The sequence below is a fragment of the Trachypithecus francoisi genome, unplaced genomic scaffold (genome assembly GCF_009764315.1).
Source record: "Trachypithecus francoisi isolate TF-2019V2 unplaced genomic scaffold, Tfra_2.0 Lachesis_group8, whole genome shotgun sequence".
Classification (NCBI taxonomy): Eukaryota; Metazoa; Chordata; class Mammalia; order Primates; family Cercopithecidae; genus Trachypithecus; species Trachypithecus francoisi.
Window position 1 is genome coordinate 74106932 of NW_022681473.1, and position 20555 is coordinate 74127486.

Consider the following 20555-nt stretch of genomic DNA (forward strand, 5'->3'; position numbering starts at 1 on the left):
ACTGTACTCCAAGCACTTATATTTAATAATGAAAATGATGAAGAAAAAGGTCATGTAGTCTACAATACAGAAATAATAGTCTACAATACAGAAACTAATTATAAAATGTATTCCGTGACATTATTTCAACCTTACAGAGAACAAGTGACTTCCTAAGTTAAATTATGATACTGTGTAAGATCAAAATTTTTGTCCAATTTCCTCTCTAACTATAGTACTCTACCTTCCATTACTGAAATAGTATGACCCACTTGAATATGGAACCTAATTTCTAAACAATGATTCCAATATTGTAATAGCACCACAGAATTGAATAAGAATCTGAGTTAAACTAAAACAAAACAAATAAACAAAGGAGACAAAACAGTAAATCTGTGTAAACTTAAAAGAATATGATGTTATTAAGTTGAGCTACTGTGGGAATAGAAGGTGTCATTCTTGATCTTAAGACACCTGCATAATTAGTAATAATAATAAATTCAAAACCGATTGAGTGCCTTTATATGCAAGGCCCTGTATTAATATTCATTCAGAAATCAAGAACACTTTATTCGCTTACTGTTATGCGCTAAGCACTGGGGAAACAGGTAAATAAGACAGGTCATGCTCTAAGGAAATCCAGGTTAATGGAGCAGAAACATACTGAAAAGTATCAATACTTATCCATAACTATGGTAAAAAGTGATAAGTTGTGCAGGTTATCCTGCAAGACATACAGGCATTTAACACATAGTTCCTCTTCTCCTCAGCCATAAATGCAGAAAAGTCTTGGCCCCAAATCATAATTTAATAATGATGCTACATGAATTGTCACAAGGAGGCCACAAGATTGAACAGCTAGGCTACTGTGAATTAGGCTGCATGCTGGGCATATGAGGAATCTCACACTCTCTAATCAGGGAGACTGAGAAGGAAACTAACCACAATGTAAGGCAATACTCTAATTTTGCAGGATCCCATGTTAAATAGCCATTTTGAGAGCTCAAATAAAAAGATTAAAGAAGAGGATGTGCTTAATCCAGATTTTGAAAAATGGATGGGCTTTGTTAGGCGGAAAGGGACATTCCATCAAGTGGGAAATGGAAAGCCGACAGCCTAGCGCAGAGGTTAGCAAACTTGCTTCTTTAAGAGGTTGCACAATAAATATTTTTTCTGACTTTCTGGCCTTACAGTTTCTATCACAACTACTCAACTCTGCCATTGCAGCACAAAAACAGCTACAGACAATATGTAAACAAATAAGCATGGCTGTGTTCTAGTAAAATTTATTTATAGATAGTACAATTGGAATTACTCATGATTTTCATGTCTGAAATATTATTTTGATTTTCTTCAATATTAAAAATAATTCTTAGCTCAAGAGCTATACAAAATGAAGTATCAGACTGGATTTAGCCTGTAGCTGTAGTTTGGTGACCCCTGGACTAGTTGGAAGGCCAGTTAAACACACAGATATAATGGTACACAAAACAATACTGAATATCTCAACTAATAGTTCAATTCTATCAGATTCAGCCTTTCCATTTTATAATAAATGCTTTGTAATATCTTCCTTTTTCATCTGAAATAAAATTCATAGATGATACAACTGCCTACACATGTTTTTTAAAATGTAGTGCCTTCACCAAAGTAAAAGAAGAAATAAAAAGAAAGTACTTTATATTAAACTAATGTGTTGAAAACATATTGCAGGTTATCCTGCAAGACATACAGGCATTGAACACATAGTTCCTCTTCTCCACAGCCATAAATGCAGATAAGTCTTGGCCCCAAAACATAATTTAATAATGATGTTACAAGAATGAAAATATGGCAATCTGTGAGTCCTACTATGCCAGACAATGTAATGATGTATTGAAATGCTTGCATATATTTATAAAGAATAAATTTAGATTTAAATGGAATAAAGAGACCAGATTCCATATTTTACAAATGGTACAGGCAAATAAAACAGCAGATATAGAATGAATTCTAGGTTAAAAATTAGTGTTAGAAAAAGTAATAGCAGATCATTTGTATTTGATAAAATGTCAGAGGAAATAACTTTAGTAGTTGAAATACAGACAATTTAACAAGGAAAATTGCAGATGGTAGGAGTAAGTTAAAAATATATCATATTCTTGCAGATAAACTGGGTCTTACTGATATGTTTAATGTCAAAATAGGGCATGCCAGTAAGAGAGTCATCTATCTAGTTATCTATCTATCTATCTACCTACCTACCTACCTACCTACCCACCTACCTATTCGTGTTTGGAATTCCTTCTCATGTGAAGGCATATGTTTGATTTCTAGCAGTCCACAATTCTATCCTTTGATAGATAATGAGGAATGATAGATACAGACTCTGAAACCTAAGGGCTTATAGGGAAGTTGAGTTTTGATACAAGTTGACTTTGAGATTTGATATAATATCAGAGTAATATTAAAAAAACAGAAAACTCTAAAATACAATTTTATTACCTGACATATGATGTCAGGTAATTTGCGCAAATAGATTTCTCATTATGCTTTAAATTGCTTTAAAGATTAGTGTATAGTATGGCAATCAAATAAAATATTTAAAAAACAACTTTATTAATGAAATTTGGTGAGATCCCTGTATTTTATGTTTCTATCAAGTTAAAATATTTGATTCTAGATCTTTTGACCAACATCACTCCTTTTCTGTCCACTGGGGACTAAGGTTAACGATAATATTTTGTATATTTTAAAATAGTTACAATAACAGATTTCACATGTTTTTTTCACATGACCACAAAGAAATAATAAGCATTGGAGATGAGTGACATGTTAATTACTCTGATTTAATTATTTCACAATGTATACATGTACTGAAACATCACATGGGGCCCCTTAAATATATATAATTACGATTTGTCAATTAAAAACAAAATAAAACTTGAACCAAAAAATTAAAATATTTGGTTCCAGATCTATTAACAGGAGTCTCAAATCTCTTTACTTGTATATTTGAGGATGAAATCTATACACGCAGATTGACGCAGGAGAGGTGTGTCAATACTAAAATCAGCACTATGTTGTAAGGATGTGATCTTCCGAAATGGGGAACAACTGACAAAATTGCTAACAGAACAAAGTACAATTGTCCCTTGATTTTTGCACAGTTATAGTCCCAGAAAATGTAATAATTATTAAATCCTTGCAAAAATACTCGTTTGTAAAACTGAGTTTGATTTTAGGCTTAGATAATAATAAACTTTTTCCATTAATCTTCATGAACATCTAGTGGAATGTAAAAAATTGTGCAGTACCTGGGGCAATTATTTGTGGGGCAGGACCACTCTGCACATTACGGTGTCTATCATCCCCGGCCCTCTTCCCCTAAATCCCGGTATCACTTCTGATCTTTAACAACACTTAAGTACTTCTCTGCTCTTCTAAAGTGCTTTCTCACCAGTCAGAATGGCTATTAAAAAGTCAAAAAATACAGATGTTGGCGAGCTTGTTGAGAAAAGGGAATGCTTATACACTTCAGTGGGAATGTACATTAGTTCAGCGACTTTGGGAAACAGATTGGAAATTTCTCAAAGAACTTAAAAAAGAACTACCATTCAACCCAACAAACCCATTACTGAGTAGATACCCGAAGGAATATAAATTATTCTACTATAAAGACACATGCACGTGTATGTTTTTTGCAGCACTTTCACAATAGCAAAGACATGGAATCAACCTAGGTGTCCACCAAAAGTAGAAGAGATCAAGAAATTGTGTACATTGATAACATAGAATACTATGCAGCCATAAAACAGAATGAAATTATGTCCTTTGCAGCAACATAGATGCAGCTGGAGGTCATTATCCTAAGCAAACTAACGCAGGAACAGAAAATCAAATATCACATGTTGTTACTTATAAGTGGGAGCTAAACATTGAGTACACTTGAACACAAAGGGGAAAAATAGGCACCAGGCTTACTTGAGGGTGGATGGTGGGAAGAAGGTGAGGACTGAAAAGCTACCTATTGAATATTATATTACTACCAGGGTAATGAAGTAATTTGTACACCAAACCCCAGGAACACACAATTTATTCATGTAACAAACCTGCACATGCACCCCCTGAGCCTAAAATCAAAGTTGGAAAAAAATTAAAAAATAATTTCTAGGGGCTCTCCTCTCTCCATCTGTCCTTGGGGATCACTAGTCTAAATTCTGAGTAAAAACAATAGGTTTATGTAACTTTTTGTATAATACCCAACACTTAATTATCAATAAATTGCATGCCTCATAATTATCTGACAATAATGACTCTTCATATAAGCACAGAAGGGCTAGGAGAGGGAGGGCAACTTGTAACAGTAAAAGGAAAACTCAATTCCGAGTTTAAGGACATGGACCAATTCTACCACAAACTGAAATGACCTTGAGCAATTCTCTTAACTGTTCTAGGGTACAGTTTCTCCTTTGGAAAATGTACTAGGTGACTACTAAGTTTCCATACAGTTCTGATATAATTACAAAACATCTAGATGCCTTTAGGAAACTAAAAGAATGGAACAAAGTAGAGAATGAAGGAGAATAAAACCAGGTGAGGCTACACTTGTAACAGATCAAATAATATCAGAAAAAGAGGATGGACAATGAAGAAGGTGGTATCAAACAGAGATTCGATTCTTGGCATGATAGATACACAGGGAGATAGAACGTTTGTACGAGATTCACACTCAGCAGTGTGAGATGATGCTCTTGTACTAGAGACAGTGTCTGTCTGCACTTTTATTTTGTATTTATATTAAATTTACAATAGGTGGTTCCGAAATACCACAAATGTTGCAAACTTGAATCCAATTTACAAGTTACACAGCAAGTATCTTATTCTGATGTTAAGTGCTGTGGGAATCAACTCCAGCTGCTTCAGATCTACATAGTTCTCAACCATAATAAAGGAGGGAAGGGATCTTCAGGGACAGAACTCAGGGTTCCTGAGATCAGAAAATAAAGTAGGCTAGGGGAATCCAGGATTTTGCAAGGGAATTCCAGTACTCCCAACCATATAGAACATCCCAATGCCTTAAGGAAATTTCTGTTAAATTAGAGATTTACAGAGGTCTCTATAGGGTATTTTACCTCCCAGGGTACTTCAAAAGGTCTTATGTTTGCAAGATGTGGTGGAGAGAATAAGGAAGTCATACACACCTACATTTGAAATGCATTCTGCCTTTATCAGTTGTGTGATCACAAGCATTACTCTTAGGTTCCATTTCCACATCTTCAAAATGGAGATATCAATATCACTCTGTTAGTGTTATTGGGAAAATTGAAGGAAATGACTAATGTACAGACCCTAGCACAGTGTCTCACACATTGTAAGCATGGTGAGTATGCAATGAATATTGTCATTTTTGTTCTTTTCTTTCCCATTCTGTGTGCTTGGCCTCTCTTTGCCCTGCCCTAGAGAGAATGCTCTGCTTATGTCAGCATCCAGCGATATGGGTGCCAGGAGTGTTGACCAAATGGCTTCACATCCACCACAGAAATGCCTACAATTTTAATTCCTTCTGTGTTATCGCTTGCTCTCTTCTGTTTCCCTTACCTGGGGGTCAGCTGGTATTTCCCAGAGACAAGAAAGTCTTATTCTTCCTCGGCAAGGGACTGTCTTTCTAAAAGGAATAAGTCAAAGCAGGCACTGAGTTAAAACAAGCTGTCAGATCTTTCTGGTTGAGCATAAACTGAGCCTAAGATTTTATCCTAGGGCAACCCTACTTCTTGGACTAAAAAGTCCTCTGCACTCAAGTTGCTGCAAACTGCTGGTTCTAGAGTTGCTGCAAAGGAACTGTAAGGGAAGATTTACAGAGCTTGGCTTCAAACACAGTTGTTCTTGCAGAGTTTTGCTGAGGAAATCTTTCAGCATTTCCTTACCTCTAAATACAAGCTTATGGGAATGCTACTTCATCAACACAATTTTATTTTCCATGATTTTTTTTTTCTAGTGTGCACAGTTATAAATTGCTGAGAACCTTGAAGGACATAATGTCACCTCAGTATCAGCATCATGTGGTACTACGCCAAAAGTTTCTGGACAGTTGCCTAGCCTAGCCTTCATCATTATAAGGAAGACATCAAAAAATTCAGTGAAAAAACCATAAATTCGAATGAAAGAGCACAATACGAATGACAAATTTGGTAGACAGTAAGTTCTTTAGGTTAAAAAACATACTTTAGATATCATTAATAATAACAAATACCATTTACTGAGTAATTGCGTTATAAGTGCCATACTGGGGTTTTTATATACAGTATTTTCAATTCTTATAACATTTCCCTGCAACATGAATTTATTATCCCAAGTTTTATGGAGGAGAAAAATGAGGCCTAGAGAGGTTAAGCAAATAAGGTCACACAGAGCTAGTAATTCAAATTTGAGATTGTCTGGCTTTTAAGTATAAATCATTTCCAAAGTTCCTCCCAATAATTAGTAAGTATCAGTTGACGCAGTCACATACTATTAGTACTGGATGAGATCTGGGTGTTCACCTAGAAAACCAGCTGTCTCACAAACAGAGAAACTGAGGCTCAAAGAGTTCACTGATGATGAAGCATAACAAATAGAGAGTGGCAGAGCAGGCACTCAAACTTTATGAAGTCCTCATCAAGGCCAACCCAGCTCTCTCTGACCAGGCCCCACCCTCCTCTCCAGGCATCTCTTTTAAGGAACCTGCTCTCCAGGGCTCAATGTTCTGGGCAAATAGAACTGAGTGCACAGGCACCAAGGTGTTATATGCTTTTCTGTATTTTTCATTTCTGCTCAAAAATTTATCTCTTTTTATCTGCTTAATAAACACATACAACATTTTTAATTCAATTCGTCAAAGTATCACTACCTCTATGAAGCCCTCACTGATTCATTTCTCTTCTGTTCCCAGCCAATCAAAAAAATGTATCAAGAAACAGGTTAGTAAAAGCCAACATTTACTGTGGACTTATTATTTATTCATTTATTTCTTAAATATTAATTGAGCCTCTGCCATATGAAAGCACTACGCTAACATTTTGTTAATCATTCATCACCACAACCCGCTGAGGTAGGTGTTATTTATATCCTCATTTTATAAAACAGAAAATCTTGGCCACGCACAGTGGCTCACACCTGTAATCTCAACACTTTGGGAGGCTGAGGCAGGCAGATCATGGGTCAGAAGTTCGAGACCAGACTGGCCAATATGGTGAAACCCCATCTCTAATAAAAACACAAAAAGAAAAAAAAAAGGGAGCCAGACGTGGTGGTGTGTGCCTGTAGTCCCAGCTACTGAGGAGACTGAGGCAGGAGAATCACTTGAATGTGGAAGGCAGAGGTTGAAGCGAAGCAAGGTGGCACCACTGCACTCCAGGACCAGTGCGAGACTGCATCTCAAAAAACAAAACAAACAAACAAACAAAAAAACTCCAGAAAATCTTAAAAGCTTAAAGAAATGCAGCATTTTCCAAGTATCTCGATTTTGTTTACTCCTCTGTATCCTGAATGTGCATTCATTGTGGTATCTGCAGTACTCTCTGAGATTTTGCTTAACTTCTAAGTTATGACTTATGATGATATAATTATTTGTATATCATAGTATACATGGTATATCATTTGCTAAATTATAGGCCATTATAGGCTGTAAGCTCCACAGTAGTAGGAGAGATACCTACTTTCTTTACAATTTTATTTTTTATTTATTATTATTATTAGTGTTATTATTTTTGAGATGGAGTCTCGCTCTGTCACCAGGCTGAAGTGCAATGGCGCAATCTCAGCTCACCGCAACCTCCACCTCCCGGGTTCAAGCAATTCTCTTGCCTCAGCCTCCCAAGTAGCTGGGACTACAGGCACCCGCCACCACTCACGGCTAATTTTTTTTTTGTATTTTTAGTAGAGATGGGGATTCACCATGTTGGCCAAGATCTCTTGACCTCCTGATCTTCCCGCCTTGCTCTCCCAAAGTGCTAAGATTACAGGTGTGAGCCACCGGACCTGACCTTTTTTTTTTTTTTTTTTTGAGACCAAGTCTCACTCTGTAGCTCAGACTGCAGTGCAGTGGCGCCATCTTGGCTCACTGTAACCTCCACCTCCTGAGTTCAAGCAATTCTGGTGCCTCAGCCTCCTGAGTAGCTGGAACTAGAGTGTGCACCACGATGCCTGGCTAATTTTTGCATTTTTAATAGGGACAGCATTTCACTATGTTGGCCAGGCTGGTCTTGAACTTCTGGCCTCTAGTGATTCACCTGCCTCTGCCTCACAAGTGCTGGGATTATAGATGTCAGTCTCCACACCCAGGCTGTGTACTATAATATTATATCCACAAGGGCTGACAGAATAGTACATAGTAGACACTCAGTACATGATAGTCAGAGAGAGAGAGAGAGAGAGGAGAGAGACAGATAAATGCACAAAACTCTGGTCTGAGTCTCCACAGCTCTGTGCTGCCTCCCTAGATTAGTCTGCATTGGGAAGAAATGTCACATAAACAATGATGGACATATTTCTTCCCAAGACTGTCACTAACATCCTAGATGTACATTTTGGAACTCACTTCTGGGCACTATAATTTTCCATTTCCTTACCTATGATTATGGTTATATTAATTCTACAGATCCAAATGGAATGAAAACTTATTTGAGATGGAACAGAAGCTGATTTTTAGACCTGCTGAGGAACAACATAATGACAGAGTCCTGTTAGTACACAGTACCCCAAATAACAGAAGTTTGGAAAAGAGCCTTGGGAGGAACTCAAGTCATTACCATGGCCCTCTATTATAGCAGCTGGAAATCACACTGCTGATTTCCACGTAATACTGCAAATATCTACGATGGCAAGATTCAAGCTCCCAGATGCTTAACAACCCTCAGGCACGTTCTGTACCACATGTGAGTCCCTGGACTATTTTAAAACATGCACAATTCTTTATGCTTTATCAAGGATTCTAATGTTTAGTATCATTAGCCTCCAGTTTTAGGTTTTACAATATTTCACAGGACATTCCGAGTTAATTTAAGGGGTAAAAAGTAGTATCACGAAATTCGAAAAACAGCCTTAGTTTTAGTGGACACATGAATATATATATAGGTACACACAGGTTCTTATTTTGGTCATAATATACCTAAATGTATAGTACTTACACATCTCTATATAATTTAGATATTAGGTGTATGCTATGGATGCATATATCAATGGAAACAGATCTATAAATATGCATATATCAGTTGTTTTGAGGACCTACTAGAAGGAAATACAATTTACATGAAAAAATACTTTATATGGATAGAATGCAGCATTCTTTGGAAGAACAAGCTGATATACTGCAGGACAGAAAAATTGGAATAACATAGAACTCTAATTTTTATATGTGTGCATATATATGCATATATATACTTATATATACATAAAATATGTTAATATAAACAAGTAGTTACAGTGAGACACTTTAAAACATATATTAAAGTCTGTGTATATATATGCGTAGAGACAATTGACATTATTTAACATAATGTATTTGAAAGTTTTCAAGCATGGGATGAAGCCAGATTAATCAATTTAGCATAGCACTTTTATAGGAATGAAATGGTAAAGGGCGGAAAGGTCTGGTAAGTGAAGAGTGTTAAAACATTGAAAGTCCTAAAAGAAATGGTTTCATAGCTCCAGTATTTGTGGATCACTATTAGTCCCAGTCAATAATACAGTACTTGCAAATGGGAGGGAAAATGTATAGAAATGTTTATGCAAACGAATAAGGAGAGATGGTGGCTACCTCAATTTGTTGCCTTTTTATATGTCACTGGATCTCTAATTATCAGTATGCGGTCTATTTCAATTCTTGAAAGCATTAAATGGTTGTAAGTTTCAGGCAAGTAGGAGGCATTGTTAAAAACTAAGGAAATAAAAAGTTTCCCTCAGTTGATGAAAAATGCATGAACATTTTTAGAGTTTGGTTATTATAACCTAGTATTAGAGATTTGGGTTTCGGAAATTACCATTTATGAAATAAAAAGTATATTACATCTTGGATTAAAATAATTGCAACAATAAAGCAAGTTTGCTTTTTCTGCTCTGTGCAACAACCACATGCTAGATGCTATTAAATAGGCTTGTCTTCCTAGCCTATGTGAGCCTTGAGAATTTAATGTAACCAATACAGAGATATAAGATAAAGACATTTAAATGAATGTATTTGTTAAGGAGTATATAGAGTATTCACAATTGTTAAGACTCTTTATTCAGTTTGGAATTCATGTTAACTTTAAATAATAACTGCATTTCTAAATGTCAAGCTCCATTTTAAGCCAAACCAGTTTAATAATAAAATGATAATATATTTTTGATTTAAAACAAGAGGCTGAGATGCGCTATCTTTCTAAGCAAAACTTATAATTCCATGTAACTCAATCAAAAGCCATATATATGGCTATGTATATGTAACTATATTGTTAAGACCAGTGATAAATGACATTCTTGGAAGTACTTTTTACAAACTATTATTAAAATTAAAATATTCTCTACACCTCCCACCAAAACATTTTATTCATGATCAATATCTACTTCTCCACTATGTTAAAATCATATTGAAATTGAGATTGAATTTTTCTGCAAATATAGCTTTTTTCTTTTCAATACATATTTAAGAACAGTCATTGTTCTGTGTTTATGACAGTGACTACAGGTACATTTTATTTATATTTTACAGCGTTTGCAGGAAGTTATCTTCTCTCCTTTGAATGAAGAGAGAAAAAAATGAGCCAATTTTATTTCTGATAAAATGATAGTAGTCTGGGAGCTAGAATAACCTAGGAATCAAATGAAAGGTATCTACACATCTGCTTTAGAAATGCATTACAGAAGAAAAAGAGCTATAGATGTTAATATAAATAAACTTATTGCTTCTCTATGAATAAATGAAGTGCTTCATTGTTTATTCTAAGTTTAATCATCCTCTATTTTGCTCTTAATTATTCCTTTTCTTTGTAAAATTAATTATTTAGTGTAAATAATGTTTCTTCTCCATAATTGAAAAGGCATACAATATTATAAGAGTAAAATTAGAATAGCATACTTCAAATCACTATTTTCTATAGCTAAAGAAACAAATGTTCTTTTGCCTTTAAAGAGATGGAAAGTTTGGTTAAAATTTGTTTTCTCTCTATTCTTTAAAATAATAAATAGGCAGGACTGAACAAAAGTTAAAAATGATAAGAAGTAAAAGGGCTACTAAAAGACTATGATGCAAAATAATATAACCTGAGGACTAGAGAAATTGAACTTGGTGAAAAGTCAGTGAAATAAACTGAACACAGCATCCCTAGACTTTCACAGGCCACCCAGAAGTATGAGCCCACAAACATGTGTGAAAATGACAGGTTTTTCTTGGCCTAATATTTATATACAGGCATATCCATGGTATTCTGCAAAGTTTCCAAGCCATTCTAATCTTAAACAACTTGCTCTCACTTTCTTCAGATACTCAAGGGAAAGTCATAAGGAAAAGGCTCACCTGTGCTGGGCTGAACCAACAATGTGGGCAGGTACAATGCTCCCCACAAGTCCCTTTGCCCTTGGTGCTCGTCTTGTGGGGGCTTTTCCGCACACTGTCCCACAAGGTCCTGTTGAAGCTGGACCCCCCGGTCCTGTTTGAAGCTGGGCCCCCTGGTCCTGACGAGGGCATGGTCTGAGAACTGTACCCAAGTCCCTGAGAGTTCCTCTGCCAGCCACAAGCGCAGTGGGCATCCCTGATCAGGGTGGGTGCACTCCTGCCGGCATCCATCCCATCGGACCCCCGGCTGCAGCTGTGTTGCTTGGTGAGGTATGCATTCATACTGCACTGATGCCTACTCTTTCCTTTGGTCAGCTCTGCACAGAAATGTCTCCTCCCTCACACCCCTTTCTTCCAGGCAGTTGTAAAAGTCTTTTTTTCCCCCGTAGATCCCTCAGTATCTTTGACAGCTGCTATAAGAAGTGCATCGTGGGAGCAGTGGGAGCAGCGAGAGCAGCTCCGTACAGCATTATCTGCGGGCTGGTAGCTCTTTGTCAATAGATGACTCAACTCACAGAGCAACTTGACAGTATCCCTGCTCTAGGCAGAAGCAATCAATGCTCCACACAGCTGGGCTACAAGACTGTACACTGTGTTACAAACCCTTTTTGGATAGAGCCCTACAGTAAAGAATAACTCTTTGCAGTTTGGCATTCTGGCTTTTCCCTTTCCTTGCTGATCCTCACACAAAATGCAAACCTTAGGAAAGAGAACTTATTATGAGATTCTTATGAGATTAGCAGGACCCTTCTTTCCAGAAAGGATGCATCTAGGCTTAAACTTTATAGCATAAGCAATAAAAAATGATGGGAAAGTTAACCTGTAAAGGAATTTTCAACATTTACAGGAATCACTTATCTAGAGAGAGATTTGCCAAGACACAGACCCAATCACGAAGTAACTATATCAGATTATCAATATTAACTCTAAAGAACATAAATTCATCTGGAAAAAATCGTCGAGGTCACAGCATTATACTAGAGTCCCTTAAAATTTGGAAGTTCGTTTCAAATCACGATTATGCATTATAATCCTAACATATTATTTATGCTATATACAATTATTAATTCTTTCTTATTCAAAGTAATGCAGTTTTCAAGGTTTAAAACTGATGGGTTGGGCTGATTTTAAAACAGTATTTTTCCTTACCCCAAATTATTCTGAGGGTTTCCTTTCAAATACTTTACCACAACAAATACATTCACCACAGAGAGAGTCTGCGTTTTAAAGTGAAAGATACATCCAACTCTGCCATACAGTATTTTGGTTTCCAAAGACAGAATTTTCAAATTCTTTCACTGAAAAATGAGCTATTTTTTTCACCTTAAAGCAATTTCCTTCCAAAGAGGATTTTTGTTTTACATTTTAACATGCTTGCTGAATCCATACATAGTATTTTCAGTAAAGTGAAAGGCTAATTGCCACAACATTAATAATTTTTATTCTGTTTGAAACTTTCCATATCCATTTTCAAAATGTCTATCCTTATCACACATTCCTGAGGAAATAATTTTGGTTTGATTGTGCAGCCAGTTACCATCCATGCAGGACCTAACAAAGACTGTATAATCCTATGAAATAATTACTTTATCTGTAGACCATCAGATGCCATCAAATCGACCTTCTCAGTGGATTGACCAGGTGCTGGGTCAGTATAGGCCTGATTTTTGCCTGAGCTGGCAAGGTGTTTATTGCAAGGGCTGAGATCATAGCAAGTTCTACATTTGAACCTGAGACTCCCTGGATAAATCACTGTTAGACTTAAAAATCTTCCAAGTAAGGAGTAGGATCTTCTTTTTCCATGTATCTCCATATAAGGGTACTTTTCCAAATTCTGTACAAGGGGCACTGTGCCCATCACAGAAGGCATTCAAAACACCTTTGGCCAATAATAATGGCTAGATATGTAAGTTTAGAGGGCAGGTTCTGGTTCATGTTATTGGCCATTTTTCTCTAAGCACCCTTCATACTGCCCACCACATAACAGGCAATAAATACATACATATGTTTGATGGATGAATGGATGGTTGGGTGGAAGTATAAATGGAAGGAAAAAGTAGAAAAATGAAGGAGTTGATACACCTTTTTTAAAATAATAATATTTAATTCAGCAATGCTCCAGAAACATAAACTATTCCTTTAAAGTTAACTTTAGTTCTGGTATTGAGGTATTCTTGTTAAGGAAATTTGTCAAAAATATATGAAAATTGAACTGTTGGGCAGAAATAGCAAAGGCATTAATAGTTTTTTCCTTCTTAAAGAAGATCAAGAAGTCAAAATCAATACCTGAAGACAGTGAGGAAAAGGGAGAAATTCTCTCTCTCTCTCTCTCTCTCTCTCTTTCTCCCCCCCCCACCCCGCTTTTTATTCTAGATTAATAGATTATGCCTGAAAGAACTGTTGGGTCAAATAAAACCCTAGAGAACTTCAGGCTTTTCTGGTGTCACCATGATGCATTACTATACAGTAGGATTTGATGTGATATACCAATGCCATCACTCTCAAATGAGAATGTCAGAAAGTGATAAGTTTGGCTCTCTCCAATCTTATCTAACCACAGATGCTTCTCTAGTTTTTTAGGCAGATATCATTGCACAAAGGCCCACTGGCATCTTCAGGGAACACATGTCCTGTTCTCACCCATTTGCCTCTCAAATATAAGAATCAGTCTACATAGACATAAATTAGCGTGCATCCATCACAATTTTGTAATGGTGTGTGCAGCTTGCAGCAAGGCAGAAACAATTTTCTGGCTTGACACTACTCAAGATATTACAAATCTTCACAGGGACTTAAATCGGTTATGAATGGGTTGTTCAGAATGAGCAATGTCTTCCCATCACAAGGGCCATAGAATTTCTGTTTTAGTAACCTCAGCATGTCATTTCTTTGTAGATAAATAGCATCCATTGCATAACTAATGTTATTTTGCTTAAAAGATCTTTAAGACTAAAGCAAACTTTTATTAAGCTTACTGAAAGACTACATTGAAATCACTCCTTCAGTTTAGTGCATGTAAAGTAATTCCATACTCCTATCTTTCCCTCCCGACAAACAAGAATTCTCTTTTCAAACATGACATTTGGCTTTCTGAGGACAGCCCACTTAAACAGATAAATATGTTCAACTAGCCCTCTGTACTATAAGACAGACTCACTAATTAACAGTAATCCAATTTGATCAACTATAATTGGACAATTGTAATGACCATGAGATGACATGAAATTCTGGCCAAACAAGAATTAGCAATGTTACACATCCTACTTATCACTGTGATTTAACATGGGCAGATGGTGCACAGGGCAATGCCTAGATGAGATATAACTTATTGAACTCTCTTTGACCTGGCACTGACTACATAGAACAATCACTAGTTTCAAAGCAAGGGTTTAAGACTAATATCCTAGCTTGATTTGTTTAATAAAAATAGCAAAAATGGATAAATAAATTGTACTGCACTAAAATATGATAGAGAATCTTTTTCCAGATAAAATTTCCATCAGGCATTCCATCCATATGGGAAGTGAAAATATTAATTATAAAAGGAGAGTTAAGTGCTTGTTAAAGATTGGCTGGTAACAGACGTCCTTATCAGCCACAAGTAATATGCCAAATAATCATAAAATGCTTTGAAAAGTGTGTGCAGTCTATTCCTATGATTGCAAAAACTAGAGATTTATAAATGCTAAGAAATCAGCATTCTTCTACATCTAATAAACTTTGGCCTAGACAATCTCCAGATCCAACCACATTTCCTTCAAAATAAGAAAACCAGGAATACATACAGTATTTTAGACTCTAAAATTATTTCCAAAATAATTAAACTAATTTAGTCGTAACTTTTGTGAGACAAAAACAAGCAGGAATTTAGTGTGGAAGAAAACATGCTTAATTGAGGCAAAGATTTAAACAAACCAGATGATTTAATGGAAAGTAGAAGAAACTTTTAAAATATCCCGAATTGTAACTAGCATAGTTGGATTTGGGTGAGTGTTGATGAGGAAGAGGTTAATCTGAATTAATTATGCCTAAATTATAAAATGGTCTTCAGGACATGTAAATTTATTATATTCTAATGTACTTAGTAACACAATTACAGAAATCAGAACACTAATTATGTAACATTTCTTAAAGATTCTGAAAGAAACACTAGTAAAAAGGTAACCATTTAAAATTTGCATATCTTTGCAACTGAATCTAAGTGCTAAACTATACTTCTACCAGAAATTTGTTCTCATTCTTCAAGATTAAACTAATGTCACTTCTGTAAGCTTTTCAGATCCCCTTGGCATATTGTCATGCTCTACAGTATCTGTATACTTGTCTGTGTAAATTTCTTTAACATTTGTCTATTTCTTTCAATCGCCATGATTACCACTGTAACGTCTAACCTAGCATCATTTCTGTGTAGAACCGGTGAAACAGATTTCTTTTTTTTTTTTTTTTTTTTTTTGAGACGGAGTCTCGCTCTGTCGCCCAGGCTGGAGTGCTGTGGCCGGATCTCGGCTCACTGCAAGCTCCGCCTCCCGGGTTCACGCCATTCTCCTGCCTCAGCCTCCCGAGCAGCTGGGACTACAGGCGCCCACCACCTCGCCCGGCTAGTTTTTTGTATTTTTTAGTAGAGACGGGGTTTCACCGTGTTAGCCAGGATGGTCTCGATCTCCTGACCTCGTGATCCACCCGACTCGGCCTCCCAAAGTGCTGGGATTACAGGCTTGAGCCACCGCGCCCGGCCGAAACAGATTTCTTAGCGGTCTCTTGCATACACCCTTACTCTAATTCATTCTCACACAGCACCCAGAGTAATTCCTAAAATGCAATTATGATTAGGTCCTTTATGCTTGATACCTGTCAATTAAATGTCATTTTCTGTAACTCTTTATCCTTACAGATAGTATAATGTTTAAAGTAGTTTGGATGGTCTTTAATCATGCCCTGTGTGATCTGGCCTATGTGGCTTTTTACCAGTCTTGTCTGTTCCTCACACTCTTGCTCTGTCCTCCAACCACACAGACCTTAAATACTTGCACTCAGTCCTACCTTGTGGCCATGGAGGATGCTCTTTTCCCCACTTCATACTTTCACATAATTAATTCCTACTCACCCTTCTGTAGGCTGCATTAAGAGGCAACTCCCCCAAAACCACCCTGAATAAACATACAGTATAATCTAAAAAGAAGTGGGCTTACTATGCAACACAGCTCCAAAATAAAGCTTCTAGTCTTTACTTCCAACCAGATTGCCATCCAGATCTCTTTTATTCAGAAATTCTGGTGTCTTCCCTGTCCACTGGAGTTAAACTTGCATATCATCACCTCCTCAAGAAAGCATTCCCTGAACACTGGGTCACCTTCCAGGATAGCTCATGTCATCTTTCCATTAAACATTGATTTAGCACCTGTGCTTCTCTATTACAACACTTAACAAAATTGTATTTAAAACAAGAATTACACTATAACTTAGTTTGTACCCTTTTCCCCAAACAGAATGTAAGTGGTTCCTAGTAGGGCAATGAGAGAGCTATCTTATTTGCAGCTGCATCCTCTGAACTCAGCACCAAGCGTTTAACACTAATTGAAATAAGTCAAACGTGGAAGAAGACAAAAGTATCTTTCAATGATCACATCAATATAGGTATTCTGGTCTGTGTTCTACTTCTCAGTGTAAAATCAATAAATAAGCATTTTGATTTTGAAAACAAAATGGCAATGTGTTCCTATGGTCAGCACTTTAGTGGAACATTTAGTGTGGCTGAGTGGTGTAAGTGTATGAACTCATTTTTTCAAAGAAATTTGCTAGTGGTCTTAGCACTGAAGCTGAAGCAGCTTCTGTTTATTTTAGCAAGATATTAATTCGTAAAAGCTGCACTTCCTGACAGCTGTGCATTTCTCTCAAGCTTTTTCAAGAGTTCTCCCTTTATAGCTAGATAGTACAAAAGAGGGAGCAGTTTCCTAAGTCAAAAGCCAGTTAGTGGTAAAACATAAAGAGAATCCTAAACTCCAAAGTCATTTTAATCTTAAAATAATATAAGCCAAGCCAAAAGTCATAATAATTTCACAAGACTTTTTTTTTTTTTTTTTTTGACAATCTTCCTCTGTTGCCCAGGCTGGAGTGCAGTGTCACAATTTCAGCTCACTGCAACCTCCACGCCCCAGGCTCCGGCAATTCTCTTACCTCAGCATCCTGAGTAGCTGGGATTACAGGCATGCACCACCACACCCAGCTAGTCTGTGTATTTGTAGCAGAGACGGGGTTTCACCATGTTAGCCAGGCTGGTCTCAAACTCCTGATCTCAAGTGATCTACTCGCCATGGCCTCCCAAAGTGCTGAGATTCCAGGCATGAGCCACCACACCCAGCTGATAATTTCAGAAGATAATAAAAGTGTGCATCAAAGAATATAAAGGCATGGAAATATCTCCTCTACTTCCCTCCCAATCAAGTCACAAATTTAAAAAATATTAAACAGCATTATTATCCATAGCAAGTATTTTCTTTAGTCTTTTTTTTAAGTTGTGGTAAAAAAACACAAAACGTAAGATCTACCCTCTTAAATTTTTAAGTGTACAATATAGTGCTTTTAACTATAAGCACAAGGTTGTAAAACAGATATCTACCACTTTTTCTCCATGCATGATTAAAAGTCTACACCCATTGAACAACAAAATCCCATTTCCTCCTCCCCCAGCCCCTAACAACCACCATTCCACTTTCTACTTCTTTGAGTTTGACTAGTTCAGATATTTCTTATAAGCAGAATAATACTATATTTGTCCTTCTATGGCCTATTCCACTTAGTATATTGTCTTTAGGATTTACCCTTGTTGTAGCATATAATAGGATTTCCTTCTTTTTTTATGGTTGAATAATATTCTGTTGTATGCATATACTATATTTTGTTTACCCCTTCATTCATCAATGGACATTTAGGTTGTTTCTACCTCTTGGCTATTGTGAATAATACTCAATGAACATGAGAGTACAAATCTATTTTCCAGATCTTGATTTCAATTCTTTTGAATAAACACTCAAAAGTGGGATTGTTGAATTATATGGAAGGTCTATTTTTCACTCTTTGAGGAACCTGCATACTGTTTCCCATAGCAACTGCACCATTTTACATCTCCCAAAACAGTGCACAGGATTTCCAATTTCCCCACATCCTCAACAATATTTTTTTGTTGTTATTTTCTTTTCTTTTTGGTAATGGCAATTCTGACGGTGTGAGGTGATATCTCATTGTGATTGAAATTCACATTTCCAAGACGATTAGTGAGGTTGAGCATCTTTTCATATACCAAATGGCTATTTGTTTAACTTCTTTGGAAAAATATCTATTCATGTCCTTTCCCATTTTTAATCAGGTTGTTTGTTTTTTGGCTACTGAGTTGTAGGAGTATCTTATCTATTTTGGATATCAAGCCCTCATCAAGTATATACTGTGCAAATATTTTATCCCATTGTGTAGGTTACCTTTTCACTCTCTTGTTTCTTTTGCTCTGTAGAAGTGTTTTAGTCTGAGGTAGTACCACTTGTCTATTTTTGTTTTGGTTTCCTGTGGTTTTGTTGTAATATCCAAGAAATAACAGTAAAGACCAGTGTTGTATAGCCTTTTCTTTATATTTTTATCCAGGAGTTTTATCGTTTTAGATCTTACCTTCAGGTCTTTATTTTGAGTTGATTTTTGTGGGTGGTATAAGATAATTTAATTCTTTTGCATATGAGTATTCTGTTTCCCAACATTATTTGTTAAAAGAGACTCTTCTTTCCCCATGTATAGGCTTGGTATCTCTGTAAAAGATCATTTGATTTTTATCTATGTGGGTTTATTTCTGGGCTCTCTATTCTATTTCATTAATTTGTATGTCCAGTTTAGTGCCATACTGACTTGATTACCATAGTTTTGTAATATATTTTAAAATCAGGAGGTATAAAGTTTTCAGATTTATTCTTCCTTCTCAAGATTGTTTTGGCTATTTGGGGTCCTTTGTGGTTCCATATGATTTTTATTTATTTTTTTGTTTTCCTATAACAAATACCATTGAGATTTTGATAGTGGTTACAATGAATGTGTAACTTACTTTGAGTAATATGGACATTTTAACAATATTATCTTTTTTTTTTTTTTGAGACGGAGTCAGCTCACTGCAAGCTCCGCCTCCCGGGTTCACGCCATTCTCCTGCCTCAGCCTCCCGAGTAGCTGGGACTACAGACGCCCGCCACCTTGCCCGGCTAGTTTTTTGTATTTTTTAGTAGAGACGGGGTTTCACAGTGTTCGCCAGGATGGTCTCGATCTCCTGACCTCGTGATCCGCCCGTCTCGGCCTCCCAAAGTGCTGGGATTACAGGCTTGAGCCACCGCGCCCGGCCAACAATATTATCTTTCAATCCATGAACATAGGATATCTTTACATTTATTTGTGTCTTTAATTCCTTTCAACAATATTTGGTAGTTTTTAGTGAACAAATCTTTCATCTGTTAAGTTTGTTCCTCAATATTTTATTCATCTTGATAGCATTGTAAATGGGATTGCTCTTAATTTATTTTCAGATATTTTACTATTAGTGTATAGAAACACAACTAATTTTTGTACATTGATTTTGCATCCTATAACTTTGTTGAATTTTTAAATTAAGTTCCAGATGTTTTGTGTGTACAATCTTCAGAATTTTCTACATATAAGATTATATTATCTGTGAACAAATATAATTTTACTTCTTTCTTTCCAATTTAGGTTTCTTTTTTTTTTTCTTGCCTACTTACTCTGGCTATTACTTCCAGTACTATGTTGAATAGAATGGTGAGAGTGAACATCTTTGTTCCTAATTTTAGAGGAAAAGCTTTCAGTTTTTCACCATTGAGTATGGTGTTTAGATTAGGACTTTTTATATATGATTTTTATATTGTAAGGTAATTTTCTTATATTCCTAATTTGATGAGATTTTTTAAAAATTTAATTATTATACTTTAAGTTCTAGGGTACATGTACACAACATGAAGGTTTGTTACATAGGTATATATGTGC

General features: G+C 36.1%; 1 protein-coding gene across 6 annotated transcripts in view; it reads right to left on the reverse strand.

The window, feature by feature from the left end:
* The window catches only part of DLG2 (discs large MAGUK scaffold protein 2), a 1315102-nt gene that overhangs the window by 866129 nt on the left and 428418 nt on the right, over positions 1-20555 (reverse strand). For 3 of the 6 annotated variants that reach the window (XM_033207407.1, XM_033207405.1, XM_033207415.1), the window contains exon 1: positions 11492-12005. The exons of the other annotated variants lie outside the window; for them this stretch is intronic. In XM_033207407.1, coding sequence (XP_033063298.1) covers positions 11492-11812 — 321 coding nt within the window. In that variant the 5' untranslated portion in view covers positions 11813-12005. Of the gene's footprint in view, positions 1-11491; positions 12006-20555 lie in introns of those variants that run through there. 6 annotated transcript variants of the gene reach the window in all.